This window comes from Sceloporus occidentalis, unplaced genomic scaffold (assembly GCF_023333645.1).
Source record: "Sceloporus occidentalis isolate IW3139 unplaced genomic scaffold, rSceOcc1.0.p SCAF_12, whole genome shotgun sequence".
NCBI classification, from domain to species: Eukaryota; Metazoa; Chordata; class Lepidosauria; order Squamata; family Phrynosomatidae; genus Sceloporus; species Sceloporus occidentalis.
Window position 1 is genome coordinate 13,539,387 of NW_028316992.1, and position 23,763 is coordinate 13,563,149.

At 42.3% G+C, this 23,763-nt stretch overlaps 1 protein-coding gene across 1 annotated transcript; it reads right to left on the reverse strand.

The window, feature by feature from the left end:
* Window positions 1-5,484: 5,484 nt before the first annotated feature.
* Window positions 5,485-23,272, reverse strand: FAM124A (family with sequence similarity 124 member A). The gene is made up of 4 exons (XM_089478026.1): window positions 23,187-23,272; window positions 21,822-21,853; window positions 16,023-16,762; window positions 5,485-7,998 (listed from the first exon to the last, which is right to left on the reverse strand). Exons 1-4 carry the CDS (start codon window positions 23,270-23,272, stop codon window positions 7,201-7,203), a joined length of 1,656 nt encoding a protein of 551 aa, XP_089334152.1. The 3' UTR covers window positions 5,485-7,200.
* Between the last annotated feature and the right edge of the window lie 491 nt (window positions 23,273-23,763).

The window sequence follows — 23,763 nt, forward strand, 5'->3', positions numbered from 1 at the left end:
TTCTGCACGGGATAAACGTGTGATAAACCACTGAAATTCAGGGATCTGAGCAAGCCCTTTGGAGTTTCTTAATACGAACCATGAAACTTCCATTTCAAGAATTACTGAACAAAGCATTTTAGGAGACGGTTTAAAGCTGTCTCTGCCATTAGGCAGAATAAGTTGCCACACATAGCAGATGCTAGGAGCAGCACTGGAAGTCTGGCTGCTCCTTCCCATTAATACCCCTGAACTGACACCTTCTCCACTCAGGAGTGATCAGGGATGGCATCCCTTCCCCAGGACAGAATTCAACAGGGCTGGCTGGCTACAGGGAACATGAGCCAGTGTGATGTAATGTTTTGTGTGTTGGAGTAGCACACTGGGAGACTAGGGTTTGAATCCCTGCTCAGCCACAGAAACCCACTGGATGAGTTTGAAGAGGTCATACTCTTCGCATTCACTGTCATGTATATCCAAATATTCAAAGCAGCAGCAAAAGCAATCAAGCAAACAAACAAACATACATGTGGCTTTTCCTAACGTTAATGTGTATATTCCAATGGCAGGGATCATTTAGCTTTCTAGATGTTTTGGACTGCAAATCCCAGAAGCCTTACCTAACATAATTAGTACAGCAGTAAGAAATTTGGCAATCTTAGTCCAAAACAATCCCCATCCTTGGTACAGAAAATGTCCAAATTCAAAACAATAATCTGTAGTTACTGCAGTGGTTCTTAAATGGCGAGGTGTTAGCCCGAGGGAGCATGAACGTTGCTCAAGGGGGGCATGAGACTTGGAGGTCCTGATTTCTCCCACTCCTCCTCTTCCCAAACCTTTTCTGTCTCAGAAGGGAAGAGAAAGGCGAGAAGGATGTTTGGAGTAGCCGTTTTTACCTGAAGGAGGAGGAGGAAAGTGGGAAAGCTCACTGGATTGTGGCCTCTGGGGGATCCCATCCACAGCCGCCATGTCTTCTTCTCCCACTTGTCCCGTCCCATCGCTGCCCCAGTTTTCAGGATGAGATGCTCCTGCAGCCTCAACACATTCTCATGTAACCTCAGTAGCTCTGTGTGTAACTTTCTTTTATATAACATTTTATTATCATCTGTTATGACAATCATTCATTCATGCAACATCAGCATCACAACCCTATTATTGCCCCATCACAATCACTGATCAAATATTCCTATCATATTGAATATAACGTGCTTGATATCATAAAAGTAAACACTACTCATTATACTTTACACTGGTGATGGCAAACCTTTTAGAGACCGAGTGCCCAAATTCAAAGGCATTCCCGCACTGGGTGTTACTAGGTGTTGCAGGGGCAGGATTTCTTGGGGGGGGGGGGACAGGACTTCTGAGGAGCAGGACTTTCACCTTCTGGGGGTGGGACTTCTGCCTTTCAGTGGGACTTCTCTAGAGACAGCTAAAGGCCAGGAAGGGGGAAGAGAAACAGGCACACGCCTGTTCCTCTTCTTCCCTCCTGCCCTCCCAGGCCTTTAGCTATCTCTGAAGCGGCAGCTAAAGGCACCTGAGGGTAGGAGGAGGAATAGATGCACACCTGTTCCTACTCTTCCCCGCCCTCCCATCTCTCCGTGTGCCCTCAAAAATGGCTTTGCGTGCCAGAGTCAGGGCACACGTGCCATAGGTACACCACCATGGCCTATTCCTCTACCTCTAAATACCCCTTACTATCCTTACTTTTAAAAAAACTTTCTAATGCTTAATTTTATCTATTTATCCCATACATTCTCCTTCTCTTCATTTCACTTCCTATTACTCCTACTCCAACTTCTTCCCTTCCGATCTCTCCTTCTCTCTTCTTCTAAATGATCTCTTTCCAATTCTCCCTTTCCCTGCTCCTCAGCATGTAACTTTGTGCTGCACACTCAGTAATGCACTTTTTCTGACTCTCTCCCTCAAATATGTTCATTCACACACATTCTGCTCCTCCCTCTCTCTTTCACACACCCACATACATTTACTCACATTGTCTCTTTTTACACACTTGCATATGCACTTGTGTATACTTGCAAATAGACAAGAGAATGTTTCTGTGTGACTGTGTGAGACAGAGTACATGAATATGTATATGAATGAAAGAAAGAATGAAAGAGCATGACATATCTGTGAGCACTGTATGTGAGTGTGGATGTGTGTGAGACAGCATTTGTAAAATTTACATGTGTTTTGTATTGAGTTTATTTAAATAAAACTGCTCTAAATTTGGATGATGTTATTTCCTTTTAAAATGTTAAAATGTGAATATACATGAATGTACAAATGAAAATATACTAGGCATGTAGATGTAAAGGGGGTCACAAGGGTAAAAAGTTTGAGAGTCACTGAGTTACTGTATGACCTGAATACAGAAAAATAATTTTAACAGCCGATATTTAGCATGTAATTTTGCAAAGAGTCCAGCTAGGCTTATTTTTCTATGGCAGCATTGCCTTGTAACAAGAGTAAGATTCATTGCCAAGCGAATTGGTCCAAATAAGCACAAGAAACACGAGCAAGGATTAAAAATTCAAAGTTTATTTCTGCAGCAAAAATAGTTACACACTTTGTAAAGTTCAAAGTGAGACAAAGAAATGATTTTGGAGAAAGGAGGAAGCTCTCTTTCCCACATACAGTACGTGTTAAAACACATGATGAAGCATCTTTGGCTATGTGACCTTCTTGCTTCCAAGGAATGGAGATCTCAGGGCTCTGGATCCATCTTGGGAATATGGAATTTCTAAACTAGGAATGAACGTATCATCACCATCACCACCACCATTTTTCTTCACAACCGAAGGGGCACTACTCAGATTCCATCGCAGAGGAATGAAGCCTGGAAATTAGGTAGTGATGGCTACCTACCACTCCTAGTTGTTTCAGAACTTCTTGCTGGTGACATTTATCTTTCCCCTGAGAATTGTTAGGAACAAGGAGTATAATTATTCCCCCACAGCGCCTCAAGAAATTATGACTCAGAGATCAAGATAAGAAAAATTGAACTGATTCGAAGGTCTGAGCTGAAATTAACATCAAATAACAATTTATCAAAATAGCAAAGAAACAGTGTCCTGTAGCCATTAGACGTGTATGTTGGCCACTGTTAATCACTCTGTCTCCTCCTACATTACAAGTCCCTTAGTTTCAGTTGCACACTCCAAACAAAACCAAAACACATCCTTGATGACAGGGACTTTTTATAACTCACTAAGCTTTTGTGTTCTCTCTTCTATCCAATAAGATCTTTAACTTCTAGTTCATAGTTATCCATCCTAATCCGTTTAGCTGTGCTTTTCTTAGCTTCATGGCACTCCACTTCTTAGCTTCATGGCACTGATCAGACTGAGTAACACCATTACAATGTGTCCTTCTATGGGATTTAGATGAAGCTACTAGAGATGCTTTAAGATTATCAGGTAAGATACTTGTAGATGGACTCCTGAGGTTCAAAAGAGATTCTCACAACTGTAGAAAAACAGTGGGCTAGAACGCCACATCGACTCTTTCCCTGTGTACCATCCCATGTAATAAACCAACAATTTCTGTTTCAATGACACCTGGTATAACTGATTTTTCCCCTTTCCGAAGCAAATAGCAAATAGAAAAACAGCTGCCTTAAATCCAATTTTGGGGGAAAGGTGGAATATAAATGCAATCAATCAATCAATCAATCAATCAATACATGCCATTCTAACTGAACATTGATTACTCCAACTAAAAGAAAGAGATCCCTTGAAAATAATAACAAAAACTTTCAATTTTATACAACTTTATAATTTCAATTTATTTGTGTTGTTTTATAACACAAATACATTTCACTACACTTGTTCTTCAAGTGAAATTGTATGTAAAAAATATCACCATAGTTAGGACTTCTTACATTTAATGATTTGGTACTGGATCTGAAAAGGGTCAGCTGGAAAGGATTCCTATTCTCATAGTTTATAGAGCATCATGGGGTTGAAACGACAACAGTTGCAATGAACCAAATGAAATGTATAACTGTAAGAGAAGGAGGGAGTGGATTTTGGAATAGATACTGTGGTGGAGCAGATGCATTTACACCTTGTTCTGATTACTCAAAAACTGAACAGTGTGTATAAACTATAGTACCACCTTATGACTACAGTTGGGGGAATGCCAAGTTGAGTGCTCTCCCATATTTTAAAACCTGACCACTGAAGGAACAAGTTCCATGTCATGTAGGTGTTTATCATGCTAGGCCATTGTTTCATGTCATTCCACTTGAAAAGTGGCTTTCCTCAACTCAGAAAGAGAGCAAGAGGGTAGTGCTATCTTTCACACCATGACTGTGCTTTGCTGGCTCAATGGTTAGATCCTGTCCCCTTTTCCTATGCAAAGTAGTAGTGCTTGCATCTTCCTTTTTTCCTCCACCTTTGTGCTTCCACTCAAAATCTATGCATGTATTCTTTTAAAAAAGTAAACAAATAGGAAGCCATAATTGCAAAGTTGTGCTATGCTAATAGTTGCCTTCTCACAAGTATTCCAAAAGAAAGATGACCATGCACACCATTTTTCTAGTGCTTTTTTCTCCGCTGGCGCATTGCTTGCCTGGTTCTGCTTCGGTCTATTTTAGTATATTTTAATATATTTGTCTTAGACAACTTTATCTGGAACAAAGTATAATTTTCTGAATTGGTTTACATTAACATTGAAACTACATTTCAAACGTAACATAGATGTGTGGGAGCAATATTGTAATATGGGATGACATTTTCCAACAGGTTGCAATTAACAATTGTAAAGAACATTTTACTTTTTTAAAAAAGCCTTCCAAACACTGATGAAAACAATCTGTGTGTAAAAATAGTTCACAAAATACAGCAATAAATAAATTAATTAATTAATTAAAAAAAAACAGTTAACATACTCTGAATATTGCAAATGCTACATTTGATGAGATTATTCCTTTATCACAGTTCAAACAAACTATAAGCCATTAGAAGAACATTTAAAACCTGCAGCTAGAGTTGAGCCTATCACAAATTTAGATTCAGATACAGGGGGAAATGTTTTCCAGGTACTGGAAACGATAGGACAGGAAACATGTACCCTAAAAACCTGCTCCAGAGGAAAATATTCAGGATGACTGCAATTGGAGTGAGGTGCAGAGAGAATCCCAGTTCCAATGGTGTTGGATACTAAGGCATTCTGTCGTATCTTCATCATAGTAGGTAACTCAGAGCATGGGAATCAGTCTAACAGTTACCAGTTCATTTCATCATAGGTTTAGCATGTTTGTGATGAGAGGGAATTGTAGCAGTACTAGATGTTATTTTTAATAAAGAAGAGAAGTAGTATTTTATTAGTATTTTAAAAATGTGATTTATATGTTTAAAAATCTGGATTATTCAGTAAGTAATTGCAATGCCATAAACCCAACATATGACATCTTATTACACTAATTTGGTTTTACAATCCACTGCACCAATCACAATGACTGAATGCCCCCCCCCCCCCCCCAAGAATACCTTTTAAGCCATGCAATGAGCAATTACACATACCGTTCTCTCCTGGTAGCAGGGCACACTGTGACAGGAAAGCTGAAGCCTGCCACTGCCTTTCACAGTGTGTCTCACTACTGAAGAAAGCCAGACACATCTTTGCTTGCAGACTCACTCTCTAGAGCCTTAGAAATTCCTATCTTTGGAAGGTTGGGAGCTCTATGCCTTAAAAAGTAAGCTTTGGGAGGAGTAGCACCAGGAGATATAGCTACACGGTTGTAGCAATGTCTCTCGATGCAAAAAATTGGTCTTTGATTTTATTTTATTTTTAAAAAATAAAACACTGATTTTTATCCACTATATTTTTATCACTTTTATTTGTAAATCTCCTTGAGTGATTATTCATTGGAGAGGTGATCAAAAGCATATTCTATTAAATTAGATTTTATAGCATTTTCAGTGCTTCACATCCAATTGTCCCAGTACTCCTTATAACAGCCCTGTAGAATAAGCCAATATTATTACTCTTATAAAGAAAGGAGGAGGCTGTTGCCATGTAAATAGTGGCTTATTCAATGGCACCAAATAGTAAGTATGTTGTAGCTGAGCTGAGACTTAAGTCAGCAGTCTATTGGATCCTGGCTGCTCACTAGATTAAAGGGAGCACATTCCCCCTTTGAGTGGAATCTTTTTAAATTCTGCTAGAAAACTCAATGAGACCTGATTTTCACCACGGACACTTGGAACATTTTGGCTTCTGTCCAGTGGCTTCTTCAAGTATTCAGATTTTTTACAAGTACTGTATGACAAAATAATGGAAAAAGTGTAGTGGCAAATCCTGGCCATTATTCCTAGCACTGACCACCAAAGTGTGGGACTTTTTGCCAGTTCCACAGCAGTTCAGGAGGAAATGTAAGGAAACAAACTTTACCTGTTAAAGAAGACAGGCGCTGGAATCCTGCACCAGAGGCTACACTGTGTGATTTTGCAATGATGGAGCTATGTCACTGACACAATACCCAACCATGCTGGTGAACCTCCATTGTGCAATGGGACACACTGTTCATTGGGAAACATTGGGCATCAGGATTGTTGCCCAGCAGCCACATTGTTGGGTCTTGCTTGTATACTGATACCAATGGTGTCACTACTTCCAGAGAACACAAATGTTATGCACCTCACAATTAAATTTCACACAATCGTAAGTTGGTTTAAGATAATGTGATTTCCTAATAGGATGCCAACCATGTTTCCATACTTCCTTGAATATTGTAGAATAGAGAAGGCAGAACAATTATGGCAATTCATCCTGGATTTGATCTCACCTGTGCTAGTGTGCATGGTAAAGGGTAGAAAAGGAGGGAAGAAGGTTAAAAGGCAGTGAAATAAAAATGACATGCTATTAAAGAAAAGTAGATAAGTGATGGCAAACTTGATTCCTGACCTGTCCAAACTGCAGCAGCCCAAGTAAGAAATCTACACACTTAACCACCGGTCACCAGGAACGTTCTGGAACCAAATGATAATAAACAGTGCTACCTTGGTCTTGAATTTAGAATGGAATCCTGAGTCCTGTTGAATATGCAATCTTTTTACTAGAACTCAGAAAAGTTACATTTTTGGATCACAATTTCCAGAATCCCCATAGGGGATTCCAGCAGTTGAAATCTAGACAGTAGCTTTTCTAGACTCCGCTGTCTACCTCTTAAACATGCACACTTACACAGAGAGGCAGGGAGATGGAAGCAATTCAGATGTAGAACTCTTCTTCATTTTCATCACCACCACCAGTTGTTCTGCTGTCATCAAAAGAAAAAACTGCTCCCTTTGGCAAACTTTTGATCTCAAAATGAGCCACAGATGAGGCTGACAGAGATGGAGAAGAGCCACAAGACCAATTGAAAGGAAAAGGAAATAAACTGGAGGATAATTCAAGGAGGTTACACTTGGATGAAGGAGATTTTCTTCTAGAGATGGTCCACTTAGATCTATTAACACTTTGCTTTTGTGGAAGACACTCTGTCCTTGCTTCCTTCTCAGTACTGAAAGCTTCAGGAGCTGAGTAAGCAGAAACCACAGACAGATCAGAGAAAGCAAGTTTCATCCCTGTGTCAACATCAGTCTCCTGAACTCCCTCCAAGTCATCAATATTAACTCTGGTTTTTCTCTTGTGCCCAGAAGAGAAAGTGCTTAATGAATTTGGCTCACTGAAATAGAAAGACTGAGAAGTCAGGGAAGAGCTTGCAGTGGGCAAGCATACAAGAGACTTGCTTCGCTGAAATGAACCTGAGTCAGTCGAGGCAGTACTGGCTCTTTTGGGGAAGCATTCTGGGCCATAGGTCCTCAAATCTTGCTGGGAAACATCAAGACAAGGATTGGCATGGTGCAAAGTGATTGCCTGAACGGGCTTGGAAGAATCACTGGTTTTGTTCAGAGTCCATCTGGTGCTGTAAGGAACAAAACTTGGTGGTGGTGTATGAGGAAGGTTCCTTGAGGGAGACAACCAGCAAAACTTGTTCTGCTTAGCACACCTCTTGTAACGAACTTGCTGCGGAAAAAGGCAATAAAAAGGATAAATGTTTCATTAACAAATATCTATTTACTATATTAGATTTCTACTACATGTAGATGGCAATTTTTAAAATTAGTCACAGAGAAGAATATAGCTCCAAGGGTAGATGGAACAGTTCCATAGTGAAAACAGGAAGCTCATCCATCCACAAGGCTTAAATACCCTAAAAGCACCTGATCCTGTCTGATCTTAGAAGCTAAGAGTCTTTGCCCCGGTCGGTACCACAGCAGCCACACGCTGCGGCACTGACCTGCTCCTTCAAAAGAAGCCGCTCTTGGCAGCTTCTTTCAAGGGGCACTATTATGATGCTCTCATGCCATGATGACGCCCCTTTCTGCGGAATGCTGTTTGGCGCACGGGCGCGGATAGTAGGGCTGGGCACATGTGGATGCCCAGCCCTACCTAGACCTACTTTTGGGCCCAGGACGGTGCAAAGTGCCCGCCTGTACTAGCCTGAAGAAGCATGAGAATTTGGATGGGAGAATGCTAAGGACTACCAGGTGCTGTATGCTATATTTCAGAGGAAGGAACTACCCTTTGAGTATTCCTTCCCTATGAGATTCATGAGGTCACCATAAGTCAACAGGCAACATGAAGGCGCATATACACACAATACATCCACAATGTAAAGGGAACAAATGAAATGGATGAAAACAGAGACTAGAATTTCCCGGGGACTCTCATTCTACTACTCAGCCCTTGATTTATACACACTGCTTATCTTCTATGAACGTATTGGTCATTTATGGTCTCTATTGCGTTATATTGGAGCCCTGTCATTGTTGTTTATGTAATATTATACCTTTTGCATCTTTTAATATTTCATACCTGGTTGTTGTTTTTTTAGTAGTTTGTGGGATACATTCCACAGATATCTCCAAATAGAAATGTTTGAGATGAGATACTAGTAATACTTAGGAATAAAGGAAACAAATGTTTGAAGTTGGAATAACGATCCTAGTTCTAGATTTTGAAAGCTGGCAGGTGGACATTCCTGCCTTCATATTAATCTGGCTTTATGACTTTTTAACTCACAGATCAAATTAAGCTGCAGTCCTATGTACTCATTTCTAGCAGTAACTCTTGAACTCAGAAGGGCTTACTTCTGAGCTTACTTGCATTAGATTGCAATATGGAATAAGAACTTGTCATCAAGAGATTAGTGCTGCTGATATTTCTAAAAAGAAACAGTAGACTCTCCTGCTACCCTTTATTTTTTTTTTCAGAGATGGTATTTTAGAATACCATTTGCCTGTGAGTTTATCTAGCAAGTAACCATTAAAAACTAATTTCTTTAAAGAGTTACCTATTTATGGAGAAATATGCCCCACCGATTTAGAGAAAGATTATCACCATGTTATTGCTTTTTCTTTCCCCTTTATACTTTTGGTTTCTGTACAGCCATTAGGGCTGACAGATAATTGTTTGTTTTCTGCATAGTAGTCAGAAACAAAGAGTACAAATGACACTGCTAGACTAGTGCCAGAGTACAAATGACACTGCTAGACCCATCTCAGCTGAGATGACAAAAGCTCTATGTACAAATTGATACCACTGTAATACAGAAACCACAAAAGAGCCATTTCTATTTTGAACTCAGCTACACAACTACCAGATATGGCATGACTTGCTGTTCATTGCACTATTGCCAGGATTTGCACAAAGGCTGGACTGCATCATTCCCTAAGGATAAATATGTCATTTAAAATGATTTTCATGACATGCAATACTGCTCCGTCTTCCAAAGGTTTCATACTATTCCCACAATCTATGAATGAGGCTGAGTATAAAACCACACTCTCCTATTAGTGCATCTAGAGGTATAGCCACCCTACAGAATTAAAGCCGTTTGACACCACTTTATCTGACATGACTCTATCCTACAGACTTCTGGAATGTGTCATTTGGTGAAGCACCAGAACTCTCTGACAGACCAGGCTGAATACCTCTCTAAACTACAAATCTCAAGATCCTGTAGGTCAGAGTCACAGCAGTTAAAGTGGTGTCAAACTGCTTTAATCCTGCAGTATGCTACAGCCTCAGTGAAACAAACTTATCGGGTTTGTTAACGTCCAGCTTTCCCAGTCATATTACAGAAATTTCCAAATGAACTAATTTAAAAAGGCAGCTACTTATTATAACTTGTATGGAAAGAGTGTCCTAGCTTCCTATTTTTTTGAGTTTGTGGCAAGCAGTCTCTAAGAATATAAGTTTCCAGGGTGTGCTTTTAAGTTTATGCAGTGTGCTAGACTGCATATCCATAAATATACCCCAAATTATTCTGTGCTCATGTAGGGTAAGATGGGTAGTGATGAGCAAACTATCTTTCATGGAGGCTTCTCCAAAGAGATGTGAATAAAGAGGTTGTAATGTCACACTGCTTGCAATGTGCTAAGGTCCAAGACTAACAGCAAAGATGGCACAGATGATGAATGTGGTAAAGTAGAAACTTTTTAAGGAGAGTACTGGCAAAGTTCTTTCTAATAATAATGTAGGATACAGAACACCTCCCAGTATGAGATCTAGGAGGCAACCTGGGAATCTTCCTATCGTTTCCATATAGACTTTTGAACTTCAATGTCTTCTGCAACAAATACCCTGACAAGTATTGGAAAAGATGAATAAATAACCCACAAACAATTTCAGTGGTTTGTGGTTCATGCAAGCCTTCCATTTCCAGAAGTCCTTAAAGCTTGAACTGAAAGTCCTGAGATTCATGGATGATTCTAACCAAAGAAATAACATTGAGTTGTGGTGGTACAGATGTTCACATTTATTCAAAAAATTGTTTGTTTGTTTGTTTGTTTGTTGCTGTAAAGATCTCACTTCATGCCAAAGAGCTAGAATCCTTGGGTAGTGCTGCCCCTCAGACTAGTAATGGTGCTACAGGGAGTCCACTAAATACGAAGGCATGACATTCCAGGCTAGGAAGGAAGGTTTCCAGTAGGGGATTGTCTGATCAGGTTTAGGACAACATGGGTTGTATTAAAGAAGAAGCCATTTGGCCTTGGTAGTTTCAGGTAGGCTTCCCAGAAGCTTTTGGCTCACATCTCCCATCAGCCCCACAGCATGATCAATGGGAAGTAAAGGATTATGAGAGTTGTAGTCCAAAAAGCCGAGGGCAAAAAGTTTCCCATATCTGCTTTGCAGGTTCTTTGGGGAGGAAAGACAGGTTATAAATAAATATTATGTTTAACTAACTTTTTGCATGGTAAAATTATATAGTTTGTGCTGAAACTCAGTGTTAGCTCACTGCTATTATTTGAGACAAAGAATTATGACTGACTGGAAAAGCTCCCTCAATAACAATAACAGTTTACTATTTAGACAACACATGGCCTCTTCCCATATGAGAAATAAAATCCAGGACTATTCCAAAGTACTGTATTGTTTTTATACTACAATGGCATAATGAGATGCAGTCTCGGTTACACAATATGGAGGAATCCTAACTGCAGCTGCATTTACACTGCAGAAATAAAACTGGTTGATTTAACTTTAACTGCCTTGATTCAATTCTATGGAATTCTGGGAACTGCAGTTCTGTGAGACATTTAGCTTTCTCTTTTAGAGAGCTCTGGTGCTACAACAAAGTCCAGTTCCCAGAATTCCACAGCATTGATACATGACAGTTAAAGTGGTGTCAAACTGGATTATTTCTGCAGTACAGATGAAGCCTGTATCTACATTGACGAATTAATGTAGTTTGACACTGCTTTAACTGCTATAGCTCAATGCTATGGAATTCTGAAATCAGTAGTTTTGTGAGATATTTAGTCTTCTCTGTTGGAGAGCTCTGGTGCCACAACAAACTACAAATTTCAGGATTCCACTGGATGGAGCCGTGGCAGTTAAAGTAGTGTCAAGCTGCATTAATTCTTCAGTGTGGAAGCAACCCTTGTTCCCTTAAGACTGCTTCTGGTTCTGGGAATACCAAAAAACTCACATATAAGTTGTTTTATTGTAAGTCTTAGCAAAGAGTTAGAGGGAAGTTGATGTATCCAGCATTTGGTATCCATTTCTAGCTATTCCAAGTGAGCACTTACTTTCACTATACATGGAACCTACAAACCCCAGGATCCCATAGTATTCAGCCCTGGCAGTTAAAGCAGTGCCAAACTGGATCATTTCTGCAGTGCAGATGCAGCCCTGGGAGCCGGAGAGCAATCTGGCTAGGGGATGGGGTTCCCTGAAAAGGTGTAAGGCTTCTGGGTGGAAGGGCTGTGCGCTACTCCTCCTGGCTGTGGCAAGGAGGTGGGCTGTGACTCCCTGCTCCTCTAGCTCCTCAACCTGGGCCTCCCTCGCCATGTGCCTACTTAGATGGTTTCGTGTGTCAGAGCAGGCATGCATGCAACGGGTTCACCAACATGGGTATAGGGACTAAATACATTTTATCTATCAATCTATGCAAATTTGTGAAGGAAAATTGCCAAGAGTGAGGAGCCACAGTGGCCTTCTATAGGGTCTCAGAAGGCCATGCAAAGCTCATACCTTCCTATACCCTTAAAAAAATGTTTACCTCAAAATGCCTTCTTAGTTGTGTGTATGTTAATTCTGTTGTTATTTTCTTGCTCCTTGGGCAAGAAGCTTTTTTCTAACTAGAGGTAAACCAGGAGATGTGGGGAGGCACTTGGGAATATTGTTGCGGGACCTGGGGGGCCTCAAAGAGGCCTTCTGTGGCCCATATAGGCAAATTTTGCCAACCTGTGAACTAAATGACATCCACAACAATGTAAAGGTATGAATTAACATCAGCAAAATTCCTACTTCTAACATCTTTCCAGCTTGAGGAAATATTATGGAGGGTGTAGCATAGTTCCACCTCAACGAGTTGTGAACAACATTGTCCATTACAGTTGCCAGAGTGAAAACTGGAGTGGGTTCCTGTACCTTCAGTGATTGTGTTAAAAGAGGGAATTTCAGCTGGTGTGGTTTTTCACCCAACCAGGTAAACAAGTAACACCTGCTGAAATTCCCCTTTTCACACAACTATTAAAGGTACATGAACCCTCTCCAGTTTTCACTCTGGCAACCAGAGTTGCCAATTAATTTCTTTTGGATATTTTGACTGAATATTCTGGTAAAATATTGGGGAATTCCGGGGATTTTGGATTTTGGTAAAACATTTGGGGAATACCTTCGAGGCTTGTTGGCAACACTGCTGGCAACCTATAAATGTCCACCCTGTTTCTAGCCATGGTTCAGCACCTTTAACAGCAGACTGGCGCACTGAAATGTGACAGGTGATGCTTTCCCCAGTACTATCTCCATGTCAGGAAAAGCTTCACCTGTCAGAAGTCTTCATGTCAGCTGCTGTTAAAAGTGCAGGTGTAGAGATCAGAAGAAAGAATGGCATGCTTAGCTAACTTGATCAGGATGAGACTAGGGATCCAGGTTTATTTGGACCTATCTTCCCACACCTCTGCGAACAAAGGTGTTAGGGCTGTCCTGTTTACAAACGGAGGAGGCAAAGATAATTACATCAATGGCCTGATTTATTTTCTCACTACTGCTTTATCTAAGCTGCCTGATAATAAAGTACATTTACAAAATGGGTTAAGAGCAGGACAGTAATCCAATTGGGTAGCAGGCATAGTGATCCCTGTTAAATATGATGGTGGGGGGAACTTTGAGGCTACATCTTGTTACTCTAATTGCTGCAGGAGATTCAAATCTCTGTGACATTTTTTAGTTTGATAAGGAGAGGTTTTAAAGGGAGATGAGATGTCTGACTCTGTGTTGTATGGGAACAATAAAGAATATTTGCCCTTAACAGAGCAAGCCTACTACAGTAGGAAAAAACTAGTCCATGGAAGCTTATGCCATAATAAACCTGCTTGGGCTGCACTTGATTTTGCACAAGTGGAGTTTTGCTTATAATAAGGGTTCTTTTTCCTCTTCTCTGACCCACAACAAAAAATGTGCTTTTCCCAATCTTCTAGAGCAAATCTGAGCAGAATGCAGGGAGGGAGGGATATACAGTGGTCCCTTGGTATCCACAGGACCCCCCACGGATACCAAATCCATAAATGCTAAAGTCCCATTATATACAATAGCCATGGATGGTTGCATCCATGGATGCAGAATCTGTGGATGTGGAGGGCTGATATATACCATCAGTGTTTCCTTTCTGCTCCCTGATAGACAACTCTGGATACAAACTCTCTTTCCATTCAGGTTACACAAATCTAAAAACAGTAATTTAGCATATATCTTTTGGGTAATTTCTTCACTTAACTTTTTGGCATTATTTGAAATTTTCTGAGGATTTTATCATAGATTGGGAGTGAACAGTTAAATATCTGAGATGCTGTTGTACCCTCTGGGCCTTCAAAATGGCTCATAGCAATGTAGAATGTTTGAACATTTCCCCAGTATCCTGCACTCTTTCATGTGAGACTTAAATTTGTTTCTTGCATGTATATCTCTCCTTTCCTCTAAAGAAGGTTAAATTAAAGGTAGCCGCTTGACACAAATGTCTAGTCATAACCAACTGTAGGGGGTAGTGCTCATCTCCGTTACTAAGCCAAAGAGCCAGCGTTGTCCAAGGACTACTCTGGGGGTCATGCAGCCAGCATGACTGCACCAAACGCTATTACCTTCTCACCGAAGTGGTACCTATCTACCTACTTGTATTTGCATGCTTTCAAACCGCTAGGTTGGCAGAAGCTGGGACTAGTGACAGGAGCTCACCCCATCATGCAGCACTTGGGGCCTCAAACTGCCAACCTTCCAATCTTACAGTTGTCAGAGCTGGCGTCTTAACCATTAAGCCACCACATCTCTTTCCTCTAAAAATCTGAAGGTAAAATATGTAGCCCTCCTCTCCTTTATCCACACAAAAATCCTGGGTTGTAGGTCAGGCTGAGGGAGATTTGCAGGTGACCCAGTGAGTTTCAGTCAGACTCTGTAGGGATCTGAACCTGGACCTTCCAAGTCCTAGTCCAATACTCACCACAAAGCTGTATGCCTTGTTCTCCATGTTAGCAATTATAGGTATCTTTTAGGGCAAACTGGGGAAACACAGTACAGTACTAATCAAATGAAAATGGGGAGCTCTATTTCTATTTTCATTTTTAAAAAAATTACAAGTTTCTGGATCTGTTAAAAAAGCATGAACACGCTTGGCAAGATAACAATCCAAGACCAACAAGTGTTGTGCTTTCTATTAGAAGCCTCACCAGTCCATTAGCATTCATTTCTAAATAAACCTCACACCATGGTAATAGTAGTTGTGTGGCTTTCATGCCAGTGGAATGGTGAATTTGATCCATGTTTATTTTGAACTTAATAGTTCAAGGAGCCCTGGTGGCGCAGTGGTTAAATGCCTGTACTGCAGCCATTCACTCAAAACCACAAGGTTGCGAGTTCAAGACCAGCAAAAGGGCCCAAGCTCGACTCAGGCTTGCATCCTTCCGAGGAGGTCGCTAAAATGAGTACCCAGACTGTTGGGGGCAAATTAGCTTACTTGCTAATTAGCTTACTTGCTGTTCACCGCTATGATCTTTGGAATAGCGGTATATAAATAAAACAAATTATTATTATTATTATTATTGATAGGAATTCTCCATGGTGCTGAGTCTATTTTGTGGATAAAGGTGTCTCCTTTAAAGTTCAGACTATAACTGGGTATTCACCATCCCACAACCACCACCGTGTGGGATTATGGTTGTACTTTAGTGCAGACAAAGCAGAATAAAACCTAAAGTCGATTCTCTGCCCCACTGACATGGAAGCCACCAGCTGCCACTGCATCAGGAAGAGAGAGCCAGTGGCCATCCAGATATTGCTGAACAGCAGCTCCCAGCAACCCCAGCCATTGGTGAGGAATGCTTGCGAGTCACAGTCCAACCTTGCTTAGAAGGTTATCTTTTGCCCACCCCTGCTGTACATAAAGCATTCTCCTGCAAAACCTTATATCCCATTCTGATTTGGTTATGTTCCATACAATATGTGCATTGTGAATTTCTGATGTGTTATGTGGAGATATTAATACATACCTGCAAAAGGATCTTATTCCCATCAGGGTCTTCGGTTTGCCACCTGCCTTCACTGATGGGGCTGCAGGGATTGGGCAAGAGTGGCAGGAGTTGCCGGATATCCTTCACGCGGAACTCCAGCACAGCCGACTCCGTGGGACTTGGCACAAAGCCTCTCGGGAGCTTCTTCAATGAGAACTGCACCTCTAGGTCCATGTTGGAATAGATAGGAAACACACAGAAGTCTGCCTTTTGCTGATGAATTTGTTTTTTCAGAATTAACTCGTAGAGTTTCATAGTGCTGGTAAAGTTTTCATGGCGGCAGTAGATGGTAAAGCGTATTATTTCCTTTCCATAATGCACTGGCCGGATGGCCCACAAGGGAGTCCCAGGGACCAAGACGAAGAAGTCTTGGCTGCCTGGCATGTAAGGGAGGAACTTCCCATGCACTCGCTCAGTGTGATGATAATGCCAGGGGGGACTTTGAAAAGCCTCATGGAGCTGCAGGATGGGTTCCCCATCAAAGTCTTCTTGCAGGAAGAAGATTATGGCAAGGGCTGGCTGAGAAGCTATAGCCTTGTGAGGCTTCCTTGGCTTCATTGGTAGCCGCCTCTCTGACACCCGGAAGAGCTGGAGGTCTGGATGGATCCAGGCCAAAAGGTTATCAATGGCTTGTTGGAGAGTAGCGGATTCTCCCGGATTTGCAATTATGTGCAAGCTAACAAGAAATGGATCGGGCACATCTTCCACAGAGAGCTCACCTGAAAGGAAAGAACAACAAAGAAAAACCTCTATCAATTTTTTTAAAAAAAATTAAGGACTGTTATTTTGCAATGATATTCTGTTGTAGGGAGAAACTTAACATTCAGTTAATAAAATCTGATATCTATATGAAGCCCTTCTTATGAGAAATCTGAGTCTCTGGCAGAAAGAATTTGGTCCATGTCTGCTATCAGAAGCATTTATATGCTGAAAACCCACTTCTTTCCAGATCTAAAATGCATGTTGTGGTGACACTGTTTTTAGGTCAACCAAAAAGTGCCAAATATGGGCGGGGTACAGACAGGCAGGGGAAGACGTCTTGGAGGTGTATTCTGCTGAATACGGAGCCTCCAGACCGCCCGCCCTGGGGGCGTGGCTCAGGTGCATGGGGCTTCCACATGGGGGGCAGTGAAGACGCCTCACCTGGGGCCGTTTCTGACCCGCAGTTTCCAAACCGCCGCCTCGGAGGACGCTGCAAAGAGAGAGGCAGCTTCTGCACGGGCGGCCAAAAATGGGGCTTTTTTTTTTTTCTTTTGCCGGCTGGCGGATGCGCAGCTGCGGCGCTCAGCACTGGCGGCAGAAAGCCTATGTGCACATTTAAAGCGCCCTGGCCCCTTTAAACTTTTTCCCTCACCCTGCCCAAGAACAATGGTGGTCTCCTGCCAGCTGGTGATCAGCTGGTGTTGGCATCCTTGCCCGCTTGCACGTTGGTAGTGTCACCAGCATCATGGATGCCTCCTCTCCTTTAGTCCCCACGCTCTTGCTGAATCTGCAATGCACAGCCACAGCTGTCGCCGCTGCCACCGCTGTCCCCCTGCCATCCCCCATCACCTCCCTTGTACATATGTAAATATTTAAAGTTTTAGGCGTTTTTTATTGTTAGGTGAAAATGGCACAGGAATGTGTGTAGGGGTTCACTTTAAATTCCAAACTTTCCCCAATTCTAGCAGCGCATGCGTACATGTTGCTCTAGGGTTAGTGTTAGGGTTAGGGTTAGGGTTACGAGCATTAAAATAGAGTGCAGCTGTACTGCAGCTTCCACATCTGCATGGCATCTGACGCTCTAATTAGAGCCTCAGTGCAAACTGCGCATGTTCCAGGACCCCGACTCATTATGCGACGCAGCAGACACGGAGCTTTTAAATGGGCAACTTAAATTAGCGGCATAACAATTCTGGCATACCGGTGCAGCAGCTTATAGACGGAGATGCGCAGCTGCGCAGTATATAGAAAAGAAGCGGGGGAAAGCAGCACCTTTTTAATGCCGCTTCTTCCCGCTTGGGGCGTGCGGGCGGCATGTTCATGGCGGCATTCAGGTAAGGGCTGTCTGAAGGTTATACCTTCATGACGTCATGAACACACCCCTTTTTGCCCGTCTGTATCCTGCCATGCTTTGCTTTTTAAAACTGTGATTGTGAAAAACATAAAAGAATTCAGACCACAGCCTTCAGAGAGGCTTGAATGTGTGGAATATCAGGCAAGGTCATTGCTGGCTATACAACAAGGGCTGATGAGATCTGTAAGAGACCTTCATTCCGTGATGCTTGCAATGGTGGCTTCTCTAAAGTTCTGTGCCTATTTTGGAGGTAGTGAAGGCATCCTATCCCTCTGATCTTGAACCATCAAGGTACTGTAGGCTATATTTCAGACAAAGACAACAGCAAACCACCTCTGAGGATTCCTTACCTAAGAAAACCCTATGAAAATTCATGGGGCCATCATATGCCAACAAGTGACTTGAAGGCAAGTGAGTGCATGTGTGCAATGTGCATGCACATGTGATGCGCATATAGATGCACACTGAGAGTACTTTGGATAACTCATTTAAAGTTCAATATAAAATGTGAAGTGGATTTCATGGCCTTTGTACTACAGTTTAGTATGAGGATTTCATCGTGAGAAAACCAACCATGTCAAGTTGTGGCTTTTGATGGGGTGCTGAATCCACTCTGGATTCCCTTTAAATCCAAAACACCGAATCTCTATTGGGCATGATATTAAGCGCCTTCAAAAGCCCATTTAAACTTTAGACTAAAAACTGAAGTAGATTTACTGCCCCATTGACCAGGAAGCAGTCATCCTACACTGGGTGTGTGGTATGTATGCAGGGGGCTTGTTCTTTTCAATGTGAATTCATTGATTCCCGCTGTTTGTGAGAGGCATGTGATTAGATGGTATCTCGAGCACAGTCCCTCATTGGTGGGCACTAATGGAGCTTCCAGTGCCACTGGAGGCATGCCAATCCTTTGCATACCATATTTCTGTTTTTCTACTTGCATCCTACAGTGTGCACTGGATACAGCCGCTTTTCTGCCAGTGAGTATAGATTTGCACTATTAAACAAAATGAATGGCTTCTATGCAAGTGAAAGAACCTCTTAGTTTAGTTTCTCCTTTAACAAAGAAAATGGGAGAAACTGACACTCCTGCTTCCTAATGCCAACTCAATCTGATTCCTGGCAAACTGTAACCAAAGCAAGGATTTGGGCTTCTTAGACCAATGACTAGGCCTGGACAAAATGCTACAGTCCTTAAGGAAGCAAATGTGGCCTTGTTCCTAAAGTTTCCCTTCTACTATTCTAGTGCTTATATTTGTATAACAAAAGCAGCTTTTAAAAAATCAAGCTACATAAGCACAGGAAGTAGAAAAGCAAAGCCTTGGATAGTCTGAAGGCTGTTTGTTCTACAGAGGAAATTTCTTTTATCTACAGAGATTATCACTTTGTGGGAAACAACAGTCATGCAAATCACAATTTATAAGCTCTCACAGGCATGGAATTTTGGATGGCAAAGTGGCAGTAGTCTTAAAATGCAGTCCAAATTCAATCTGTCTCTCTCACACACACGTGTGTGTGAATGCTGGAATAGGCAAACTGTCCTGAACCATCCATCCATCTTTTATGCCAAGTTCAGAGGGGAGAGAAAATATACTGCAGGGCATGCAATGACTCCAATCAGTCATTGCAGATCACTTGTCTGTCTTCCGCTCTTCCACGAACTGGTAGCAGGGTGTTCGGCTTTTGGTAGGAAGCACAAAAGTGTCCATTCAGTCTGCATGATTAAAAGAGCCTGCAGTGACTGCTGGCTTTTTTGGAAAATGCACCTCACAGTGTGAAGGGACATTCTTAACCCTCAAACTGACAAAGAGAGAACAAGTAAAGACAGAGAGAAAGAGAGAATCCAAACCTATTTGTACCACCAGTCTTTTTTTAAAAAAAGGTGATAGAAGGGTTGCACTTTGCCCACTCTACTTGCTAGTTTGCTATCTGAAGTTATGGGTGTTCAGCAGGCAAAGGCTGGCTCAGTCCTGGGTTAGTAGCATGGCTCATAATTCATTGGGTCCCTTCTCTGCTTGCAGTTTCTCAGTTGTGTTTTGCAGAGGTTTTTTTTGAAGTGGTGGTTCCTTCCCTGGCAGCCAGAGTGTCTTTTGGATTCTGTGGCACTTAAACAGGACACGGCCGGGAGGGTCCCACTCACATTCCTGCTCAGGATTGCAATGCCACAAAGAATTTAATAGCCTCGCTCATTGCAATGTAGGTCAGTAGGAAACCCTCATGTTAGAGTGTCATTTTGTATTTTACTCTTGGAGGCACAACCACTTTGACAGGTGTCACAACTATTTACAACAAATTTGCTTAAAAGCAAAGCTCAGAAGCCCACAGTACAAAGAACTGCAAGACCATCTCTAAATTAAAAGTCTGTGAATCTAGTTGGAATCAGGATAGGGAATGAATCCTAAAGTAGGTTCCTTTGAATCAATTTTTGATTTATATAGATAAATCCTACTGGTTTAATAGGTCTACTCTAGTTGGGACTGACAACAAGATTCAGACTTAAATAATCAGTTGTGAATACACTTGTCCCGCCGTTCGCTAGGGTTAGGGGCACAAGACCCCTGTGAATATGGAAAAACTGCAAATAACAAAAACACCATGTATTTTACCTGAGAGGACACCTCTCTAGGAATCTCTAGGTCCTCCAGGGCAACTCTGTGGTCAACATCCGACAGACATTGAACATAGAAGTGCAGCAGAGGAGCTACAAATGACTAGTGGAGTGTTCTCTCTAGGAATCTCTAGGTCTTTCAGTGCAACTTTTAGTTAAAGGTGACCATCAAGTTGCACTGGAGCACCTAGATATTCCTAGAGAAAACATATTAATCAGATCCGTGAATAATCAAATCCACATATATCAAAGCCGTAAATATAGAGGGATGAGTCTATATTAAACCACAATAATTTTCTCTGGCAGGATGCACCAAAAACAGAAAATCGTGGACTTTGGTACATGCTATTTATAGGCTATATTACCTATACAGTAATGGTGGCAATGGGAGCCACTATAGTGTAGTGGTTTGAGCGTTGGACTATGACTCTGGAGACCAGGGTTCAAATCCCCCACTTGGCCACGGAAACTCTCCAAGTGACTTTGGGTAAGTCACACTCTCTCAGCCTTAGAGGAAGCCTTAGAGGCAAACCCCCTCTGAAAAAAAATCTGGCAAAGAAAACCCCACGATAGATTCACCATTGGGTCGCCATACGTCAGAAACATGGAAAGCACACAGTAACAATGCTGGTGAAGCAGGAGACAAGGCGCAGGGCCGTAGTGTCCTGAACTCAATAACCCACAAGGCTTTACATGTTTTGCACAGTGGAAAGGCGGCAGTTATTTTGTGATCTACTATCAGAGTGCTGGGGGTGCCAGAACCTAGAAAAAGTACTTTTTCTGGACCCCTTTTGCCTCCCTGTCTTGCAACATGAGGATCTCTCCCTCCCTTGTCCTGCCTAAACTTGTCATTGCTTCTACTCAGCCACCATCTTTCTGAGACCCTCCAAGGCACACAACATCTCCCAGCAGAAGAAGGGAACGTGCGCAGAAGAAGGTAAAGTGAAGGCTCTCATTTTGACCTGGTCTAGGAAAATCCTGAACTGTACTCCTCTTGCTCTGTCCTTTTGTCCCTTTTCCTTGCAAACACTCTTTTCAAAAGGTCCCCATGTGCAGCTTCAGCATCATTACAAAGGCATTAACAAAACAACAAGCAAGAACAGTTTATACTTACTGCTGGAAGATGACACACAGCTGTATTCTGACCTGCAGTATATAAAAACAATTAAGTTCAGCAGGTTTGCTCTTTATAAAGGCCATTTGAACAATGTGGATTACAGTATACACTTGAACATAAGTTGACCTCATGTATAAGTCAAGGGCAAGTTTGGGGCCAAAATTGTGGATTTTGATATAACCCATAGATAAGTCGAGGGTAAAATTTAGGGGCATAAAGCAAAGGACCTAAAGGATGAAGCAAAAGAAAACAATGCCAGAGAACTTACAAAATTCCCATGGTTAAGTTGACTCAGGTTTTTGGGGTACATGTCTTGACCTAAATTTCTAGACTTATACATGAGTATATACAGTAAGTTATGTTTCTGTTTTAAAACTGTATTTTGGGGTTGTTTTTAGACTGAAGGAAGGAAGAGGAGAGGAAGGAAGGAGAGAGAGGGGAAGGAAGGAAGGGGGGAAGGAAGGAAGGAAGGGAGGGAGGGAGGGAGGGAGGAAGGAAGGAAGGAGATAAGGAAGGGAGGGAGGGAGGGAGCGAGCGAGGGAGGGCGGAGACAGAAAAAGAGTATGTAAATAAGTGAGTAAGTAAAGAGATAAGGAAGGAAGCAAGTAAATAAGGAAGGATGGAAGGATAGGGGGATGAAAGAAGGAAAGGAGAAAGGAAAGAGAGAGAAAAAGAGTGAAGGAAGGAAAGAAATAAGGAAGGAAGAAGAGAGAGGGGAAGAGAAAGAGAAAAGAAGGAAAGAAAGAAAAAGAGAAAGGAAAGAAAGAAGGGAGGGAGGAAGAAAGGAAGGAAGGAAGGAAGGAAGGAGGAAAGAAAGAAAGAAAGAAAGAAAGAAAGAAAGAAAGAAAGAGGCAGAGGAAGGAACGAGAAAGAGAGAAGAAAGAAGGAAAGAAAGTAGAAGGAAGGAGAGAGATGAAGGAAAGAAGGAAGTAGGGAAGTGAAGAAGAAAGAAAGAGAGAGAGATGAAAACGAGAAGGAAGAGAAAAAAGAATCAAGGAGAGATGAAGAAGGGAAGGAAGGAAGGATAGAGGAGGAGGGGAAGGAAGGAGGTAGAAAAGGAAGAAAGATGAAAAAGTATAGAGAGGAAGGAAGGAAGGAAGGAAGGAAGGAAGGAAGGAAGGAAGGAAGGAAGGGGTTAAGAAAGAGAGAAAGAAAGACACAGAGAGAGAGATTAAGAAGGGAATGAAGGAGAGAGAGAGGAAGGAATTAGGTAGGAAAGAGAGAAGGAGAGAAAAAGAAAAAGAGAGAGAAGAATGAAGGAAGGAAGGAAAGAGAGAGAGAGAGAGAGAGAGAAGGAAGAGGAGACGGAAGGAAGTCAGAGAGGGAAGCCTGTGTCGGGGGTCTCCTGGGGGGAGGACTCACCCTCCGGTCTCTGCTCCAGAGTCGGGGCCCTGGTCTTGGCTCCGGGGGCAGCGGCGGCTGAGGCTGCTGGTGTCTGGGCGCTGCATGGCCAGCCCAGGAGGGCTCCTGCTGCTGCTGCCAGGGCTCCTCCGAGGAAGAGGAGCAAGAGGAGGCAGGGCGCCCGGCTGGGCAGCGGAGGCGGGGTCGGGGAGGGACCTGGATCTGCCTCCTGGGAGCCCTGCCCTCCCTCCCTCCCTCCTCTTTCTTTCTTTCTTTCTTTCTTTCTTTCTCTCTCTCTCTCTCTCTCTCTCTCTCTCTCTCTCTTTCTCTCCTTCCGTCTTTTCTTCCTTCCTTCCTTCCTCTTTCTTTCTTTCTTTCTTTCTTTCTTTCTTTCTCTTTCTTTCCTTCCTTCCTTCCTTTCTTCCCTTCCCTTCCCCTTCCTTCCCTCCCTCCTCCGTTCCTCTTTCTTTCTTCCTTCCTTGCTTCCTTCCTCTTCTCTCCCTCCCTTCCCTTCCCTCCCTTCTTTCCTCTCTTCTTTCCTCCCTCCCTTCCCTTCCCTCCCTTCTTTCCTCTCTTCTTTCCTCCCTCCCTTCCCTTC

Coding starts and splice junctions, on each gene's coding strand:
- FAM124A (XM_089478026.1), bottom strand. CDS start 23,272: ATGCAGCGCCCAGACACCAGCAGCCTCAGCCGCCGCTGCCCCCGGAGC. Junction 21,854..23,186: donor TCTGGAGCAGAGACCGGAGG/GTGAGTCCTCCC, acceptor TATATACTGCAG/GTCAGAATACAGCTGTGTGT. Junction 7,999..16,022: donor GGAATAAGATCCTTTTGCAG/GTATGTATTAAT, acceptor CTTTTTCCGCAG/CAAGTTCGTTACAAGAGGTG.